This window comes from Suricata suricatta, chromosome 9 (genome assembly GCF_006229205.1).
Source record: "Suricata suricatta isolate VVHF042 chromosome 9, meerkat_22Aug2017_6uvM2_HiC, whole genome shotgun sequence".
Taxonomy (NCBI): Eukaryota; Metazoa; Chordata; class Mammalia; order Carnivora; family Herpestidae; genus Suricata; species Suricata suricatta.
The window spans coordinates 27,517,872-27,537,394 of record NC_043708.1 but is presented as its reverse complement, the minus strand read 5'-3'; the positions used below and the strand labels follow the sequence as shown (position 1 = coordinate 27,537,394).

The window sequence follows — 19,523 nt, the reverse complement described above, 5'->3', positions numbered from 1 at the left end:
ACTATGTTGAACAACAGTGGTGAGAGTGGGCACCCCTGTCGTGTTCCTGATCTCAGGGGGAATGCTCTCAGTTTTTCCCCATTGAGGATGATATTAGCTGTGGGTTTTTCATAGACTGCTCTTATAATGTTTAGGTAAGTTCCTTCTATTCCGACTTTCTCAAGGGTTTTTATTAAGAAAGGGTGCTGTATTTTGTCAATACAATTGACATTTTTAAAGCATTTGAGTTTTAAAGGCATCTTCAATTTTTTTTTTTTTAAGAAAGAGACAGAGTATGAGCAAGGGAAGGCAGAGAGAGAGAGAGAGAGAGAGGCACAGAATCCAAAGCAGACTACAGGCTGTGAGCCGTGAGCACAGAACCTGATGCGGGGCTCGAACCCACGAGCTGTGAGATCATGGCCTCAGCTGAAGTCGGATGCTTAACTGACTGAGCCACACAGGCACCCCTTTGGAGAGTTTTTTAATGCAACTTTAAAAATATTTATTTATTTTTGAGAGACAGAGACAGAGAGAGTGAGCATGAGCAGGGAAAGAGAAGAGAAAGGAAGATAGAAGATCAGAAGCAGGCTCCGAGCTCAGAGCCTGATTCTTCAGGGCTTGAACTCACAAACCTGGAGATCGTGACCTGAACCCAAGTGGGCGCTTGACTGAGCCACCAACGTGCCCACAGAGAGTTTTTTTTTAAAAAAACATTATGTTAAGTTTTTAAAAAAGCTTTTGTTTTTAAGTAGTCTCTACACCTAACCTGGGGCTCAAACTCCCAACCCTGGAGCAAGAGTCGTATGTTCCACTGACTGAGCCAGCCAGGCGCCCCTATATTAACACCTTTTAGAAACAACCGGTGGGGTGGCTTTTTAAAAAGCAATCTCTTGGGGCACCTGTGTGCCCCAGTCGGTCCAGCATGCAAGTCTTGGTTGCTCCTCAGGTCACGATCTCGGGGTTCTTGAGATAGAGCCCTGCTTTGCGTGCGCTCTTCGAGCTGAGAGTGTGGAGCCTGCTTGGGATTCTCACTCTCCTCTCTCTGCCCTTCCCGACTCATTCTCACTCTCAAAAAACAAAAATGAAACAAACAAACAAAACCCACCAAAAATTTAAAAAGCAATCTCTTGCTAAATTAAAAGCAGTGAGGCTGATTGCTTTGATTCTGAAGTGATCATTCAACAAGAAGTATTTTTTTAAATGTTTATTTATTTTGGGAGAGAGAGAATGTTGGCGGGGAAGAGCCAGAGAGAGAGAGAGAGAGAGAGAGAGAGAGAGAGAGGAGTCCCAAGCAGGCTCTGCGCTGTCTCCGCAGAGCCCTACATGGGGCCCCATCTCAGGAACCGTGATATCTTGACGTGAGCGGAAGCCAAGAGTCCAACAAATGCTCAACCCACTGAGCCACCCAGGTGCCTCACAACAAGAAGTATTTTTAATTGCCCTCTTTTTTTCTCCTTTAAATCCTGAAAGAAGGTGCTCTTGCACTTTTAGAAGCCAGTAGGAGGCTTACCCCCACCCTGCCTTCTGCCCCACGTGTGTGCCACTGAGCCCTGTGGCCTTCCCTCTGGTCCCCCTTTGGCTCTGTGGTCACCTGCAGGCAACAGGGAGGGAGGGATGCGCCCGGCCCGCCCGTGACCGGTTCTGATCCCTGCCCTGCTGGCGCCAACCCCGGCCTCTCCCGCAGGCTGAGATGCAGCTGCTCCTTCTCGTGTCCCTGCTGCTGGCTCCGGCACCTGGGTCCTCGGTGAGTGCGGCTCTACCTGGCCAGGCTCCCAGCTTGGGAGCAGAGATGGGGGTGGGGAGTGCCTCAGGGTTTAGGACCAGGGAGGAGCCTCCTCCCTGCAGCTTGGAGCCCCCTGTCCCAGCAGGGAGTGCCAACGACCACAAAATTCTTTCAAAAACTGATGGAACCTTGAAGGGGCCTGGTCAAGGTGCCGGGACTGCCTGCTGGGCTGCAGGGTGCAGTTTGCAGGAATGGCAACTTGCCACTGCCCTCCTCCTTTAGAAGCTGCTGGGGGAGGGGGCCATTGCTTGCACGGGCTGCCTCTCCCCGGGAGCCTTCCGAGGTGGAAGAAGGGGAGGGGACGGTGCTGGCTCGAGCCAAGGTGCAGGCTAGATGGCGCATCCCCTCTGCAGTCTGCCCCTCGGCCTGACTCTGCTTAGAGGTTTGGGGGCGCCAGTCATTCCTCCTCACTAGGGGCAGCACCCAGGGCAGGGATGGCCAACAGACCTCTCTGAGATGATAAAAATGTTCTGAATCTGTGCTGTCCAGTAAGATAGAGACTAGGTTCTGTGGCTTCCGAGCACATGAAATGTGGCTAGTGCAGCGGAAGAACTCAATTTTTTCTCTGGTTTGATTTTAATGAACTTAAATGGCCACAGGGGGCTCATGGATACTGCATTAGTGCAAATTTAGAGGACACGGGAGCCGGCTTGTGATCAGAGTAGCTGTTTTGTTAACAGCACCCAAAGAACAGAGCTTGGCTTGGTCCTGGGTGCTGCTCCTGCTAAGCTTCTGCTTAGCCTACATCCCTGCCCGCCCCTCTGTGAGACAGGCAGTCCTTGGGGAAGGGGGGGAAATGCACCTCTGTAGAGTGTGAGTCAAGGATGAGAAGGGGCGGGGCCAGGCAGTGGTGGCCAGTGGGCACTTTTCCAAAGCCCCATTCACGCAGCACAGGCCACAGTCACAGTGATGGGTGGGCTAGAGGCCAGCTGCCCAGGGTCACCTCTGCACCCCATGGTCCTTGCCCCCTAAATGTCACACTGTGAGATCCTTGGCACAGGCTTTCCCTGATGCCTGGCTGCATGAAGCCACCTTTCAGGTGGAGGGGCTACGGTGCCAGTGATGAGACCCCAGGATGAAACGCAGAGCCACCCCCTAACAACTGTGTGACCATAAGCAAATCATCAGACCTTAGATCCCCTTTAATTGGGGGGTTATAATACCCTCCCTCAGGTTACTGTGCAGGTGAAGTAAGTCAAGGTCTACAAAATGATCTGGGTGCTTTCTGCCTTAGGAACACCTGAGTAACCTTTTCCTGCCTCTTCCTACGCACACTGTGTGAGCTCAGGTGGGGCCTAGAACCCTCCTCCGCCCCTCCCCTGCACGCACCCAGCTCAGCTGTCTCCTGTTTCTGGCCCCGGTTGAGGGCAGGCCACCGTGGGGTCCCTGAGTGCTTATTGGCCTTTCTCAGTGCTGACGGGGGTGAGGGAGGAATAAAGCAGATATATACCCTGGCCATCACACCCCGTCCCGCCTGCCAACCCCAGGCTGGTCAGGTGTGGTTTCCTCTGCCTCCGTTTCCACCCACTCACACCTTCTCTCACACCCACCCTTCCACAGCACAGCCCTGGGAAGCACGCAGCAGGAAGAACCCCCCCCCCCCCCCCGCCAGTTGCCCTGGGAGGGGGGAGTCGGGTGGAGAGGCTGGGTACTGAGAGCAGGAGCTGGTGAGGACAGGCCAGGGGGAAGACAACTGGACCCGCTACTTCTGGCTCTACACCATCAGCTCGTGGTTTGAGTAATTATATAGAGAGAAAACGTGACTGCTGCCCGTGGCTGAAGCCAATGTGCTTTCTTTACTTAGGGAGAGGGCATGGAGGGGTGGAGAGCCGGGCTCTAAGATCTGGCAGGCTCAGTCCCTCCCTCCCGCCTGCTGGGCAAGTGGGTGTCTGCTTTGTGGGTGCTGGTCTCAGGAGGCCAGGGCATGTTTGTAAGGCTCCTGTCCCCTTATGGTGAAAGCTAGTGAATTCTGTAAAGGAATGTTTGGGGTGCCTGGTGTTCTTGCCGAGTACTTGAAGAGGTTGGCTCCTAAGGTGAGACTGGGGAATGTTAGGGGCTCTCCAGGGAGCCCCAGTGCCCGTGTAGGGGGGCTCTGAGTGACTCACACTCCTCAGCGTGTCTTTTCCTCCAGGCTCCCAAGGTGAGGCGGCAGAATGACCCCTGGGGCCCCTGGGGCAGCTGGAGCCCCTGCAGCCGGACCTGCGGAGGGGGCATCAGCTTCCGGGAGCGCCCCTGCTACTCCCAGAGGTAGGGGAGGCTGGCCGGGCCAACCGCTAGAAGAGGGCAGGGGCCAGGCTGGTCGTGGAGTCCGCTGGTCCCGAGCAATAGGTTCGTTCTGGGAGCAGCGTTGGTGGAATATTTAAAATCCAGTCATTTTCCACGTACTTACACGCTGATTCCAACAATCACCCTTATTTCAAAGGAACTAGAGACACACCTGCCTTAAGCCCCTGAGTCTCTAGTTTCCAGCGCTTCCTGTGGCAGGCAGGTGCAGCAACTTCTTGAATTACTGAAAGAGGTTCAACAATTGCTAACCTGTGCATTTTCTCCACCTGCAGCCTCTTTATACGTGTCTCCCACTTTAATAAATGAGGGATCAAGCACCTCTGTGCCCTGCACTCAGATAGGTGCTATGCCGGGTGGGGCACAAAACAAGGGGCTGACCCTTTGCTTGTCGGTGGGTTACCTCACTATTCCTGAGAACCTTTCGTGAAGAGGAAGAGACATGAGCTATTATTCTAAGCACCTTATACTCCTATACTCCTTAAATGGCAGGATAACCTTACTAGATGTGTATATATTACATCTTATTTTATCTCCAAAGGCAGAATTTGGGTCTTTGGAAATTTGCTTTAAGAGCCCTGAGTTAGAGACAGTTCAGAATCGACTGCTGAGTTCAGCTTCTTTCAAGCGTAAGCTCAGGCTCATCACAACTACCTGGGGAACCTGTGTGTGCCCGGGCATCCCTCCTCGGCCCTGTGGGGGAGCCTCAGGAGGAGGAGGGGGTGTTGGTTGGTGGGGTCTGGACCTTCCCAGTGCTCTCATCCTCAGGAGAGATGGAGGCTCCAGCTGCGTGGGCCCTGCCCGGAGCCACCGCTCTTGCCACACTGAGGTAAAGCCCCCAGGAGTGGGGGCGCCAGCTTCTGGGAACCCCTACCCAGTTGACCTCCCAGTCCTGGGGGGCGCCCTCCCTCTGGTGCGCAGCCTGGGAGGCGGGAAGCCCCAGCAAGGAGGCGCTCAGGAGCCGCCCCGTCCCAAGCCGCTAGGGGGCGTGGCGGGGAGGGAGTGCCCACCTGCCCCCTCCCTTCCCCGCTCGCCCCCTGCAGAGCTGTCCCGCCGGTGCCAGGGACTTCCGGGCTGAGCAATGCTCCCAGTTCGATGGCCAGGACTTCCAGGGAAAGCGTTACAAGTGGCTGCCCTACTACGGGGGTAGGTGGTGGTCCCCAGCGCCCGCGCCCCTCCTGCAGCACCCTTGCTCTGTGCTGCGCCCCACCTGTTTGGGATCTCTTCTGTACATTACCATTACACAATTACTACCGTATTATAGATGCTTTGTCAAATACATTAAAAAAAAAAAAACAACCACCCCACGGTGCCACCGTTCTCCCAGCGTGTGCCCACTCCAGCAGAACAGCAGGGGGCATTTGGAGGTCTCTCCATCCTTTTTGCCATCTCTGCTTTCTCAAACAAAGCCACTAGGCCACGTCCTTGCCATTTTGCGCCCGGCTTTGTTTGGCCTGCTCCGGAAGTATTCCTCATGGAGCACGGACGCCTTGGGGCGGAGGGGGGCTGGTGCGGTGGGTCAGAGCAGACTGTGTGCTGGGGCTGCAAGGGGCTTGGTGTGGCACGAACCCATTTACTCAGGACCTCTGGCGCCAGAGAGCTCGGTCTGGTTAATTTTTAGAGCAATACAGTTTCAGAAAAAAGCACACGTAGAGGGGCCAGGCCTGGGTGACTCAGTTGGTTAAGTGTCTGACTTCACGCAGGTCATGATCTCGCGGTTTGTGAGTACAAGCCCCACGTGGGGCTCTGAGCCTGGAGCCTGCTTCGGATTCTGTGTCTCCCCCTCTCTCTGCCCTTCCCCTGCTCGTGCTTTGTCTCTCTCTTACTAATAAATAAACATTAAAAAATTAAAAAACAAAAACTGGTATATAATTGAAACATTGTAGGGGAGTCAGAAGATTCCTTAGGCTAATCCTTCTGAGTGTTAGTGTTCACTGCTCATTGCAAACGACTCCTGGAAAGTATGACATTCTGGATTCCCAATCCATGAACACTTATATCCTGTGTGTGTCACTGGATGGGGAAGAGGGTCTTGGATAGAGGAGTGGCCCCAGGGGAGCCTGTTGGCAATCTTTGCTCTGCCTGATAATTTAAATATATCCATGTGGAAGAAAAGTAGAGGGGCACCTGGGTGGCTCAGTCTAACCAATTGATTTCAGCTCAGATTGTGATCTCGTGGATTGTGGGTCAGAGCCCTGCAGCAGGCTCTGAGCTGACAGCGTGGAGTCTGCTTGGGATTCTCTGTCTCCCTCTGTCAAAAATAAACAAATGTAAAAAAAATTTTTTTAACGGTTGTTTGAGAGACAGAGACTGAGCACAAGTGGGGGAGGGGCAGAGAGAGAGGGAGACACAGAATCCAAAGCAAGCTCCAGGCTCTGAGCCCCTCAAATAAATAAATGTTTAAAAATTTCTTAAAAAAAAAAAACTGGAACACAGAGGAAAGATTAGGAAGGGCCATGCAAGGGATGCCGCCTTTGTTGTGTCACAGGCTTGGTCTAGCATTCCATTTTAGCATTTCTCTCCTTATTTTCTCTATATATACGTTTTATGCATTTATAGTTATTACATAGCACCATTTTGCATCGTGTGGTATAGGCGTCTTCACACATCACTGCATGGTCTTCATAATTCTTTACAGAGTAGTCAGCATGCGTAGTGTTCTGTGAATCATTTACTTAGAATAGCTGATTGTTAACACATGGGCTCGTCTATAAGGATGAGGTAGGTCTCTTCAAGTGGCTGGCTTGTTCTTTATCTTGGAGTTTTTCTTCAGCTTGATCCCCAGGGATGCAGCAGTTTTGTGACTGTTCCTTCTCCCTGGGACGGGGTGGGATTCCGAGCCACCGGGGGACGGGGGGGAGAGCCCCTGCAAGGGCTTGCTTTCTCCGCTGTTTGTGTGCTTCTGGCCCCTGCCCGTGCCTCCTTGTTCCTAAGGCAGGACTTGACGCTTGCACGGCACCTCAGCTTTCCCCTTTGCCTGCTCAGCCCCGAACAAGTGTGAGCTGAACTGCATTCCCAAGGGGGAGAACTTCTACTACCAGCACCGGGAGGCCGTCGTGGACGGGACGCCCTGCGAGCCTGGCAAACGGGACGTGTGTGTGGAGGGCAGCTGCCGGGTGAGTTGGGCCCTCCCCCTCCCTCTCCCCCTCCCTCTCCCCCTACCCCCTGCTGCCCATTTTGGCCTCGGGCCTATTGCAGAATGTCCCCCTGCCCCACACCAGCAGGGCCAGTGGCTCTCATGAACTTGATGTCTTCCTACAACCAGCGTCTAAGGTGTCTTTGCTTCATAGATGCCCTATGACCTTCTTACCTTTGCCCTTCAAAAGCTCAAGCAACACGATAAGAGCAACCCTCTGCGTGGCAAGTCAAAGAAACCCAACTAAAACTGACAAAGGGGGGAAAACGCCATCGAGGCATGGGCTGGCTGGCTGACTGTAGGTGCCTGATGAGACCGCTGGAAATAGGTGTGCTAATGGCCACCAGCAGCTCCCAGCTCTGGCTGGAAGGGGTGCCCTCCTCCCAGGAGTTCCAGTGACCTGGGGCTGTCGCTGATTTGTCCTGGCTTGGGGCTTCCTGTGAACCACTCTCTGAGCAAGGTGTAGAATCTGCTGACTTGTCCCCCACACATTTTGGGGGCCTCTTTCCAAACTGGGAAATGAAGTGTTGTTGCCAGAGAAGGGGAGATGGGTGCTAGGCCAGCAGAAGGGGTAGATGGCGGGCCACAGGCTAGTTCCGGTGCTCACTCGGCCTTCATGGCCGACGAGCACTTCCTGTCCTTCCCGGGTCTGACCAGCCACTGGCGTTTGGATCCTAGTGTATCCATGATTTCCTCTGGCCTCTTTCATCTCCTCCTCATCTCTGCCCGGTAGGTCGTCGGCTGTGACCACAATCTAGACTCATCAAAGGAGGAGGACAAGTGTCTGCAGTGTGGGGGTGACGGCACTACCTGCTACCCCGTCACAGGCACCTTTGATGCTAATGACCTCAGCAGAGGTGGGGGTTCTCTGGGGGCCCACAGGCCATGGAGACGAGGGTGTGTTGCCTGTCCCTTCCTCACCTGTCTTCTGTTCCATCTGAGTCACCCTCGTGGCCCTGAGAGAGTCTGGTCTGGCACTCAGGTCTCCAAGGCCTGAGGCCCTGCCTCAGGGTGGAGGCCACAGCCTTTCACCTGAGCCCGTGGGCTCACGATAGTAAGGCGCTCTGCCCACTTAGCCAGCGTGACCCTGCACTGCCGCCAGCTGGAGGCCTCTCGTCAACCCTCCCCACGGTCCCTGGCTGTCCCCTCCCCCACGGTCCCTGGCTGTCCCTTCCCACCCCCAGTCTGTTTGGGCACCCAAGCCTGCCGACCCTTCAGCCTTTATGGAGCTGCTGCTCCTCCTCCTGCAAGCAGCCCGGCCCTGCCTGTCCCTGACCCCATCTGTGCTGCCGGGGCGCGGCTGGGCCCAGAGTGTCCTTGTCCCCGCAGGCTACAACCAGATCCTCATCATTCCCTCGGGGGCCACCAGTATCCGCGTGGAGGAGGTGGCCGCCAGCAGGAACTTCCTGGGTGAGCGCAGTCTGGGGCGAGGCTGGGCTGTGACAGGGTGGTGGGTCCTGCCCTGGCTGCTGACTGGGCGGTTCACCTCTGTGCAGCGGTGAAGAGTGTCCATGGTGAATACTACCTCAACGGGCACTGGACCATCGGGGGCGCCTGGGCCCTGCCCGTGGCCAGCACCATCCTGCATTACGAGCGAGGGGCCGAGGGGGACCTGGCGCCCGAGCGGCTCCTCGCTCGCGGGCCCACCTCTGAGCCCCTGGTCATCGAGGTGAGGGGCTGCCAGGGAGCGGGGCCACCCAGTCCCCAGAGTCTGAGGTGCAGGGGCTTTTGACCTGCTCACGGGGGCCGGGGGGCGCTCAGGCCTCAGCGAGGACCCTCCCGCACAGCTCCTCAGCCAGGAGCCCAACCCGGGCGTGAGCTACGAGTACCACCTGCCCCTGGGCAGCCCCCGGCCTGGCTTCCACTGGAGCCACGGCTCCTGGAGTGACTGCAGCACTGAGTGCGGTGGAGGTGAGGGCAGCCCCGGGGGGTGGGTGCGTATATGAGATGTCTGCACGTTGCGGGGGAGGGGGGTCACCTGGAGGAAACCCAGGGGTCAGGGACTCCATGAAGGGTTCCCTCCCCTTCTAAGAGGACCGAAGAAGGCTTCCCCAAGGTGGCCGCAGAGGCCGGTCCCAGAGCAGATGCCCAGGCATCATGGTAGGGCTCCATCACCCACAGATGATACTCCTCAAACCTCAGTTTCCCCATCTGTAAATTGGAGATGATGATGGCACCTATGGGGGGGGGGTCAGTTGAGAATCAAGATGGCACTTGGGGTGTGTCTAGAATGACGCCCCGCCCAGAGAATGCATCTGGGGAAGGCTGACTGATCATGTTCTACGATGGCCGGGCCCCTGCAGGTCACCAGTCCCGCCCAGTGTTCTGCACCGCTGACAACGAGGTCTACCCCGACCACATGTGCCAGCGCCAGCTGCGGCCGGCTGACCGCCGCCCCTGCAGCACTCACCCGTGTCCGCAAAACAAGCGGTGAGGCCCTTGCCAGCCTCCTCCACCCATGGTGGGGCCCGAGCCTTTGGATGGGAAGGCAGTGTGGTCTCTAGGCCGCTTAAGCAAACAGATGGTGGGGTCCAGGGCTCCCTACAGCTGTGGCCAGAGTGGGGAAGAGGCAGCTGTCACGGGGGGGGGGGGCAGGGGAGGGGCATGGGCATGAGATCAGGGCTGTTCTGTCCACACACGTGTGCCCAGTGCCCAAAATGTCCAGGCTGGTGTAGGAGAGTGGGGAAGGGTACTGGAAGCCCTGTCTGAGCCGGCAGGGAACTTGGCTCAGCAGATGCCAAGAAGTGGGCCAGGGATCGGGCCAGAGGGCCTGTGGGCATCAGCCATGCCTTTGTTCATGCACAAAGGACCTCTTACCTGCGCCAGCCCAGAGCGTGGCACCTTGCTGGGGCCCAGCGTGCCTGCAGGAACAGGTAATCGGCAGGCCACAGGCTCCCTGCTGCGCTGGTGCAGTCCTTCCACCCTTGTGGCCTTGGTGGCAGCCAGCCTCTTGGTGGCATCTGGCCTCTCGCAATGGTGGTGGGCTTGGCTTTGCATAGGGCACTTGGGGCTGCCTTTTCTTTTGGTCCTTGTGTCTCAGGGCCAGGTGGGATGACCCCGCAAGTGGGTGAAGTGGGTGAGCACAGCCCCTCGGGGAGATGACCCCAGCTGAGGTCAGATGCAGAGGTGCTGGAGTCTGGTTGGGGGTGACGGGGGGCCTGGTGAGAAGGAGAAAGGGGGACACAAGGGAGGGCAATAAAGCTAAAATGGGCAGCCAGGCTCTGCACCGTAGAGACCAGTGCTCAGGGGTGAGAGATGGCACATAGAGGGCATGGCCTTTTGTGCAGAGATCTCTGCACCCCCAACCCTATACCACCTGTCAGACCTAGATGTGAGGATGGGCCAGGTTGGGGGCGTCCCTAGTCCACTCCTGTGTGTGAGAGCTGGTGCTGCCTTGGGCCTGGGCTGCAGCTGCTGGGCCCGCCTGACCGGATTCCCGCTTCCCATCAGCTGGAAGACGGGGCCCTGGTCACCCTGCTCGGCCTCCTGTGGCGGCGGCTCCCAGTCCCGCTCTGTCTACTGCGTCTTGTCCAGTGAGGCTGGCGTCCAGGAGGCTACTGAGGAGGCCGAGTGTGCAGGCCTGCCCGGGAAGCCCCCCTCCACGCGGCCTTGCAGCCTGCAGCGCTGTGCGTCCTGGAGGGCAGAGCCCTGGGGAGAGGTGAGGCCTCTGCCCCTATGGGGATGCCTGGCAGGGTCGGGGTGGGGGAGGCAGTCAGGTGCTGGGTCTTGGGGGCAACAGCAGAGCTGGACTGGGAGGTGTCTCCTCTGCTGGGGGAATAGACCCTGGGCAGTAAGGTGACCAGCTGGGTGGTCTCAGAAGCTGTGGCCAAGGCGGACTAGGAGCAGCTGCTTGGATCCTTCCTCCTCCTCCAGGATCCCAGGCAGGGTGGGAAAGGCTCTCCCTTGGCATGAGGAAACAGCCGAGCCCCTTGTTTGGGGGTGAGGGAGGAGCTGGTCAACTGCTCCCAGCATGTACATACGTTCAACTTTCAAACGAGGGAATGTGGAAAATGTACCTAAACTCGGTGTCAGCAGCCATGGTGTAGGCTGTGTGACCTCAGAAAAGCGACTCAGCTTCTCTGAGCCCAGGGGCTGGATACAGGCAGTAGAGGGCTGTCCACCCTCCACGCTGGCAGAGGGGCCTGCAGCTGTCTGCCCTGGCATGGCCCCTCTGGGCAGCTCCTGCTGACAGCCTGGTCCTTACAGTGCTCTGTCAGCTGCGGGGCCGGGATCCGGAAGCGGAGTGTCACTTGCCGGAGTGACGAGGGGTCTCTGCTCCATGCTGCTGCATGCTCCTTGGAGGACCGCCCCCCTGTCTCTGAGGCCTGTGTGCCTGAAGACTGTCCCGCCATCAACGACCAGGCCTGGCATGTGGGCGCCTGGGGTCTAGTGAGCACTCGCCTCTTTCCCCTCCATAACTGCTGCCCAGTTCTGGTCCCCTGGGTCTCTGACAGGTGGCCGGACACGTGACCATCCTTGGGTCTGACCTGCATTTCCAGGCAGCTTCCCCCGTCCTCCCTCCCACCCTCTCTCCCTTGTGGGGACCCCCCAGCTCAGGGTCCCTCCCCTTCTGTGTGCCTGTTCTCTCTCTGCATGCCCACCCTGCGGGCCCCAGTGCTCCAAGAGCTGTGGCTCGGGCACTCGGCGGCGCCAGGTCATCTGTGCCATCGGGTCCCCCAGCCGCTGCAGGAGCCTGCAGCCATCCAAGCCCGCGGAGGTGGAGCCCTGCAACCCACAGCCCTGCCACCTCCCTCCAGGTGAGGACCGGGTGAGGGTGGAGGGGCCGCGGGTGCTCCTGGCCCGACCTCCTTCCCCATCACGACCCCAGCCAGCGCTTCCTGTGCCACAGCCGGCACCCGCGGGGCACCCGCGTCTCTGCTGAAGGCTCTGCCACCCACAGCCTGTAACTCTGTGTGGCCCCGTGATCCGCCCCATTTCCACATCAGGGGCCGTATCCTCCTCCCACCCCCCAAAGCCTATCGTCACTCTTGGGTTCGTTTCCTTGGGCTGCAGTGACTGTACGGCTTGTCAGGCCTACTGGCTTCCTTATTCCTGTTGATCCCCCACCACAGAACTTAGCACAAGGTGGGTACTCAGTACATGTTTATCGAATGACTGAGTGATTGAGTGCAGAAGAGGGAGGTGGTCCAGGAAGGACTGTCCTCACATACTGCTTCTGCCCGTGTCTTCCCTGTCCCTTCATCCCACTGGGAAAGAAGATGTCCCAGGCACGAGGAGCTGCAGACCAAGGGCCCAGAGGCCAGTCCTTGCTTGGTGTGAGGATGTGATGTTGAGGAAGAATGTGGGCTGGGGCCTGCTGGGAGGGGGTGAGTGGGGGGGGGGCTTCTGATCCTGCCGGAAGGTGTGTTTGGCTAGTGGTGAGGGTCCTGTGAGCCGCGATGGTAGATTTCCAAGGGAGGCTCATGGCACGGTGAGGTGACTAAGAACAAGTTGTCTGGAGTTAGCAGCTAACCTGAGTTTAAATCTCTACTCTGTTGCTGACCAACCACGTGGCTCTCCTCTCTGGTCCTCAGTTTGCCCATCTGTACAATGGGGTTAATAAGGATGCTTTTCTTATGGTGATAACTTGGCACTGTGCCTGAACACACAGAGGTTGATAAGCAAAGGGTTTATAGTTATGCGAGGCTGTGGGGGGGCCCCTGGGCCAGGCTCCTGGGGGGCCTCTGCCTGGCCTTTGTGATGCATGAGCAGGAGGGCCCTCAGGCTTCGAGTAGTCTGGCCTCCTGGAGTCACGGATGCCTTCCTAGAGGAGGTGGCCCTGAGCCTGCCCCGGAGAGGCGTTCACATAGGTAGAAAGAAAGGAAACAAGGCATTTCAGGCCAGGCTGAAGTGAAAGAGAAACAACTTCCATGGCTATTTTTATAAAAAATAATCTGTGTTCATTGTAGAAAACATGAAGACCTTAGGAAAGCAGCGTGTAGACCAGTGGAATTGGCTTGATCCCATGTTTTGTGTGCTAAACCCTTCTGTGCGTGGGATTCCGTGTGTGCTTCCCCCGCAAAGCCATTTGGTTGCGTGAACGTTTCTGCGTCTCCTGATCTCTCCGCAGAAGTCCATGATGGGCGGGAACTTGGGACTCGGGTCGTTTCCGGGGTGTGGGTACTGCGTCTCCTGATCTCTCCGGCAGAAGTCCATGATGGGCGGGAACTTGGGACTCGGGTCGTTTCCGGGGTGTGGGTACTGCTGCTAACGCTGCGGTGCTGACGGGCGCGGAAGCCGCTGCTCCTTCTCTTTCTAGAACAGCACTTGCTGGCAGAAATAGAGGCGAGCCCCATGTCATTTAAAACTAAGAATCACATTTAAAAAGCAGAAGGAAGGGGCGCCTGGGGGCCATAGTTGATTGGGCATCTGAATGTTGATCTCAGCTCAGGTCATGATATCACAGTTCGTGAGTTCAAGCCCCGCCTTGATTGGGATTCTCTCTCTCGCTCTCTCTCTGCCCTTCCCCCACTTGTGCTTGTGTGTTCTCTTTCTCACAAAGTAGAAAGAAACAAGTGAATTTATATTAAATAATGTTTCATTCAGGGTGCCTGACTGGCTCTGTCGCTAGGGCATGTGACTCAATCTCAAGGTGGTGAGTTAAAGCCCCAAGTTGTTGAGTGTAAAGATTAAAAATTTCCTTAATTTAAATAGTTTTGAGAGGGGGCTCCTGGGTGGCTTAGTTGGTTAAGCATTTGACTTCAGCTCAGGGCATGATCTCACAGTCCGTGGGTTCGAGCCCCGTGTCAGACTCTGCTGACAGCTCAGGCCCTGGAGCCTGCTTTGGATTCTGTGTCTTCCTCTCTCCCTGCCCCTCCCCTGCTTGTTCTCTCTCTCCCTCTCTCTCTCTCAAAAATAAACATTGAAAATTTAAAAAAAATAGTGTTTGGGGTACCTGGGTGGCTCTGTTGGTTAAGCGTTTGACTTCGACTCAGGTTACGGTCTCACAGTTCATGGGTTTGAGCCCCGCATCCGGCTCTGTGCTGAGAGCTCAGAGCCTGGAGCCTGCTTCAGATTTTGTCTCCCTCTCCCTCTGCTCCTCCCCTGCTTGTGCTCTGTTGCGCTCGCTCTCTCCCTCAGAAGTAAATAAACATTTAAAAATTTTTTAATGTTTTTTTAACACAAATATTTTTAACATGTAAGCAATATAAAAAATTATGAATAGGATATTTTACGTTCTTTTTTACACAAGATTAAAAAAAATCTAAATTCTCTGTATCGCTCACACTTACAGCATATCTAAATTCCGTTGCTAAAATTTCACTAGCATACTTGATCTATATTTAGATTTCGTAAAATGTACAGTTGGAAAAGTAGATTCGCATACCAAAGTTGTTCCAAACATACTGAAGCATTTTCCAGTAAGTGAATCAAGCATCAGTTTTTAAGTTTAAAATTGAGTTAATTCTAATTAGAATAATGTAAAACTCAGTTTCTCGGTCACTGTGGTCACATTTCAAGTGCTGGATAGCTCTGACTGAGGCCAGCCCTCAGCCCCGGTGCGGGGGTGGGGCTCCTAGGGTGGGGGCCTCAGCCGGGGCTGTGCATTAAATTTGTCGGATAGGCCCAGGGGAGCCACCAAAAGCTTTGCAGCTGGGTAGGGAGCCCATGAAAGCTACTTAGGAGGGCAGTCTGAAGTGGAGGCCGTTGGAGCAGGAGCCTGGCAGGGAGGACGCTGCAGAAACGCAAGCGCTCACAAGAGCCGTGAAAAGGAAGGGCCGGCCGCTTGCCCAGCAGCCTGGGGCCCAGATGGTGTGCGGGAAGCCGCCCTGGACCCCAAGTTGAGCCTGAAAGGTGGAAGAGAAGAGGGGAAGCCGGGGCAGGACGGGCTGGGCAGGAAGGTGCCTTGCTGATTGAGCCAACAGAGGGGCTGGCTGGCTGGGGACTGTGGCTGCAGTCTTGGGGGTGCACCCAGGACGTGATGGAACTGGACAGAGAGGGGAGTCTGCCTTCTGCCAGGGTTTGGCCTGGGTGGGAGAGGTGATGAGATGAAAACAAAGATTTTACTGCGCATCTGCTAGAGTCTTCCGACCCTAAGTTATCTTTTAAATATTCCCTGGGGGCTGCAAGATCTAGTCTGTGTGGAGATGAAATTTTCACTTCGCTTTTATAACTTTGTTCCATTGTGAGGTAATATGCTTATCGTGGAAAATTTGAAATACACTGACAAACAGAAGGAAGTGCCCCCCCCCCCCCGTCCCACCGACACGCACACACGCATGGACACACAAAGCGCACCTTTCACTAGGAGCATTTGGGGTGAGTCCTGTTATGTGTCATTTAAAAAAATTCCTGTTCATAGTTAACCTTTTGTGTTTTTCTCCATTTTATGAAAAATCTTCATAACTCTGAGGTGGTTAAATACATACTATAAAATTCACCCACTCTAATGGTATAATTCATGATTTTTAGTAAGTTTACCGAGTTGGACAATTAGATGGTGAAAAAAATATTTCATGTTTCTGAGCAGACCCTAATCCAATTCCCCATGCTGGGAAGACAGGCCTGGTTATTGTCTAATTCCAGTATATTTAACAGACAGTTCCAAGTATACAACGTAGTGATTCAGCAATTCTATACTCAGTGTTCATCGTGGTAAATGTGCACTTAATCCCCATTACCTATTTCCCCCATCCCCCCCACCTCCCCTCTGGCAGCTATCAGTTCTCTATGGTTAAAAGTCTGTTTCTTTCTCTTTTTTCTCCATTTGTTTCTTAAATTCAACATATGAGTGAAATCCTGGAGTATTTCTTTTATTTTGCTTAGCATTATGCTCTATAGATCCATCCATGTTGTTGCAAATGTCAAGATTTCGTTCTTTTTATTGCTGAATGATATTCCATTGTGTATATATGTATCTTCTTTATCCATTCATTAGTTGATGGACACTTAGGTTGCTTCCAAATCTTGGCTATTGTAAATAATGCTGCAATAGATGTAGAGATACAGGTATCTTTTTGAATTAGTGTTTTTGTGTTCTTTGGGTAAATAGTAGTGAAATTACTGAGTCACGTGGCAATTCTGTTTTTATTTTCTTTTTAATCTTATTTTTGAGAGACAGTGTGAGCAAGGGAGGGGGAGAGAGAGAGAGAGAGAGACACACACACACACACACACACACACACACACACACACACAGAATCCGAAGCAGGCTCCAGGCTCTGAGCTGTCCGCATGGAACCCGATATGGGGCTCAAACTTACAAACCATGAGATCATGACCTGAGCCAAAGTCGGATGCTTAATGCACTGAGCCACTGAAGCGCCTATTTTTAATTTTTTGAGGAAGGCTAATGAAGAATTTTAAACATACAGAACAGTTGAAGAACTGCATAGCAAGCAGCAATGTACCCACACTTAAATTCTATAATTACTGTTTTGTTATATGTGCTTTTTCATGATTCACTCCTGTCCCTATTGATCTATCAACCAAATTGTGCTTTTTAAACAAGGGTTTTTAGTACAGAATGTTTTGAGGTGAGAGTCACGTAACCGCTAGTTAACCACTGTGAAGTGTGCACTTTGGTGTCATGCACGCACAACATTGTACAACCACCCGCTCTCTTCTAGTTTTAAAATATTTCCTCGCCCATAAAAGCACGCTGTTTGTACCCCTTAAGTTACCACTCCCCACTAGCCCTAACCTCTTCCCTGGTAACCTGATCTGCTTTCTGTCTCTGGATTTGCCTGTTCTGGATATATCGTATAAAAGGAATAGTACACTTTTTGTGCCTACCTTTCACTCAGCAGTATGTTTTATTTTATTTTTTTTTCAACTTTAAAATTTTATTTTGAGAGAGAAGAGAGTGCATGGGGGGAGGGGCACAAGGAGAGGGAGAGAGAGCATCTTAAGCAGGCTCCACACCCAGCACAGGGCTCGATCTCATGACTGTGAGATCATGATGACCTGAGCTGAAATCAGAGAGTCAGCTGCTTAACTGACTGAGCCACGCAGGCAGCAGAATGTATTTGAGGGTCCTCCAGGCTGGAGTACACGTCACGTCATCTTTTCTATGGCTGATAACAATTCCATGGAGATGCCACAACCTGCTTATTCATTCATCTGTGGGCATATATTTGGGTTGTTTTCACCTTTTGGCCTTAACGAATAAGACTACTATAAATGCTCATGTGTAAGTTTCTGTGTGGGCGTGTGTTTTCATTTCTCTTGGGTATATGCCTCAGAGAGAAAGTGCTGGGCTCTATGGTAATTCTTTGTTTAACTTTTGGAGAAACTGCTGAACTGTTTCCATGGTGGCTGCACCAATTTACATTTATACCCGCAGTGCCTGAGGGTTCCGGCTCACCCAGGTCCTCACCGACACTTACTACTTAGCCTTTTTAATGAGAGCCATGCTAGTGGGTGTGAAGGAGCCTCTTACTGTGGCTTTGATTTGTATTTCTGTAATGACCTATGATGATGATGAACGTTTTTCATGTGCTTATTGTCCATTTGTATATTTTCTTCGGAGAAATGTCTGTTCAAGTTCTTCACCCATTTAAAAAAACTTTTAAGATTTTCTTTTTTTCTTTAAGTGTTTATTTATTTATTTTGAGAGAGAGCGTGAGAATGAGCGCACAGGTGGGGGAGAGGCATAGAAGAGGGGAAAGAGAATCCCAAGTAGGCTTTGCACCATCAGCTCAAAGCCTGATGTGGGGTTTGAACTCTCAAACTGAGTGTGACCTGAGCTGAGATCAAGAGTTGATGCTTAACCGACTAAGCCAGGCGTTCCTTTAAGATTTTACAGTAATCTCTACACCCAGCGCGGGGCTTGAACTCACAACCCTGAGATCAAGAGTTGGGTACTCTAACACCTGACCCAGCCAGGCGCCCCACTTTGCCTATTTTTTAAATTGGATTGTTTGTCTTTTCAGCAGTTCAATCTAAAAGTATCATTTTTTATTTTATGTAGTTGGGATCAAACACAGATGTTAATTTTACATCTGGCTTTTCTTTTTGCTGAAACATGTAACATTAGCGTTTCCTATGTGACTAAAGAATCCTGAGATATGGGAGGGGTGTTTTATGAAATCACAGGTCTGCCTCTCTTCGCTTCTGCTGCCCTGGGTGCCCAGGCGCTGCCCAGTAGGGGGGTGGGAGCATTGGTGGTTAGCGTGGCCCCTGCCCCAGCCTGACCGCCGGCTCCCTGCAGGCGTCCCCAGCATGCAGGACATGCACAGCAGCCCCGGGGGTCGTTGGATATCTTTGGGGCCTCAGGCAGCCCCCATTTCAGGTGAGCAGCTCTGTGGAAGCCCCCCACACAGGGCCCTGGAGATGGAGGCTGTGGGGGCGGGTTGTGGTTTGGGGGGATGAAGAGAGGTGGGTCTGGCGTGGACACAGATGGAGAGTGAGCAGCCAGGCGGACATCTCATGTGTCTAGATTCCAGAGACCAGTGGTGGGCCCCTCAGGAGCAACCCTCAGTCCAGGGGAACCCCAGAGGAGCCCAGGGCCTCCACCTGCCAGACCCAGCCCCATCTCTGCGGCAGTCCCCACACGGGAAGCCCCTGCAGTCTGGCCTGGCGCCCCAGGACTGCAGACTCAGCCCCTACGGGTGCTGTCCTGACGGCCACACCGCATCTCTTGGGCCGCAGTGGCAGGGCTGTCCTGGGGCCTCGTGTCAGGAGAGCAGGTAGGTGCCTCTTCCTCTTCACCACGTCAAAGGGAGATGGGGGCGGGGATGGTATCTGATGGGCAGGGCAGTGACTCCTGCAGAGCACTGTTTGCAGAGCTCAGGGATGGGACTCCTGAGGTGTTATCTCCCAGCTGCCCTGATATGCAGTCTTGGGGACTCTGCTTCCTGTCTGCTCTCGCTCCAGAAGTCGGCCCACTGATGTGTAGCCTGAGGCCCTGGGAAGGCGTGGGATAGAATTCTAGCTTCCAGATCCAAACCAGGCTACCGGTCTCTCCGGGGCTGGGGTGCAGAGGTCAGACTTTGGGGCTAGCAGCCTGGTGGTGCTTCCCAGCTCAGCTACTTATCAGCTGTGTGCTGGGTGATCAGGCAAGTTATTCCTCTGATCTTGGCTTCCTCTGCTGAGACTGGAAACAGTGACAGCCATGGGCCAGGGTTGCCATGAGAATGGATCTGTCCCAGGGTGCCTGGCACACGGAATGTGCTCTGATACATTCCTCTTCCACCTTCTTTCCCACCTCCTGGTTGACAGAACTGAAACAGGAGGTGGGCTCCCCTCACCCCTCTTCTGCCCACCCTGCCCACCCTGCCCACCCCCGTCCTCTGTGTGATTTTGTAAAACCTACCTAGGAAGTCAAAATTTGTGCAGGCTTAGTGAATTTCCTCCTTAGTTAGGAGTTTCCCCCTCAGGTAGGCATTGAGGATCTGTCAG

At 54.1% G+C, this 19,523-nt stretch overlaps 1 protein-coding gene across 2 annotated transcripts in view; it reads left to right on the top strand.

Moving 5' to 3' along the window:
- Nucleotides 1–19,523, top strand: part of PAPLN (papilin, proteoglycan like sulfated glycoprotein) — a 34,172-nt gene that overhangs the window by 2,039 nt on the left and 12,610 nt on the right. For both annotated transcript variants that reach the window (XM_029951890.1, XM_029951891.1), the window contains exons 2-16: nucleotides 1,664–1,723; nucleotides 3,894–4,009; nucleotides 4,814–4,874; nucleotides 5,089–5,191; nucleotides 7,031–7,161; nucleotides 7,915–8,038; nucleotides 8,511–8,591; nucleotides 8,678–8,850; nucleotides 8,969–9,092; nucleotides 9,485–9,611; nucleotides 10,632–10,839; nucleotides 11,388–11,570; nucleotides 11,797–11,938; nucleotides 18,334–18,414; nucleotides 18,562–18,811. In XM_029951890.1, the coding sequence (XP_029807750.1) occupies nucleotides 1,670–1,723; nucleotides 3,894–4,009; nucleotides 4,814–4,874; nucleotides 5,089–5,191; nucleotides 7,031–7,161; nucleotides 7,915–8,038; nucleotides 8,511–8,591; nucleotides 8,678–8,850; nucleotides 8,969–9,092; nucleotides 9,485–9,611; nucleotides 10,632–10,839; nucleotides 11,388–11,570; nucleotides 11,797–11,938; nucleotides 18,334–18,414; nucleotides 18,562–18,811 (1,958 nt within the window). In that variant the 5' untranslated portion in view covers nucleotides 1,664–1,669. The remainder of the gene's footprint in view (nucleotides 1–1,663; nucleotides 1,724–3,893; nucleotides 4,010–4,813; nucleotides 4,875–5,088; nucleotides 5,192–7,030; nucleotides 7,162–7,914; nucleotides 8,039–8,510; nucleotides 8,592–8,677; nucleotides 8,851–8,968; nucleotides 9,093–9,484; nucleotides 9,612–10,631; nucleotides 10,840–11,387; nucleotides 11,571–11,796; nucleotides 11,939–18,333; nucleotides 18,415–18,561; nucleotides 18,812–19,523) is intronic.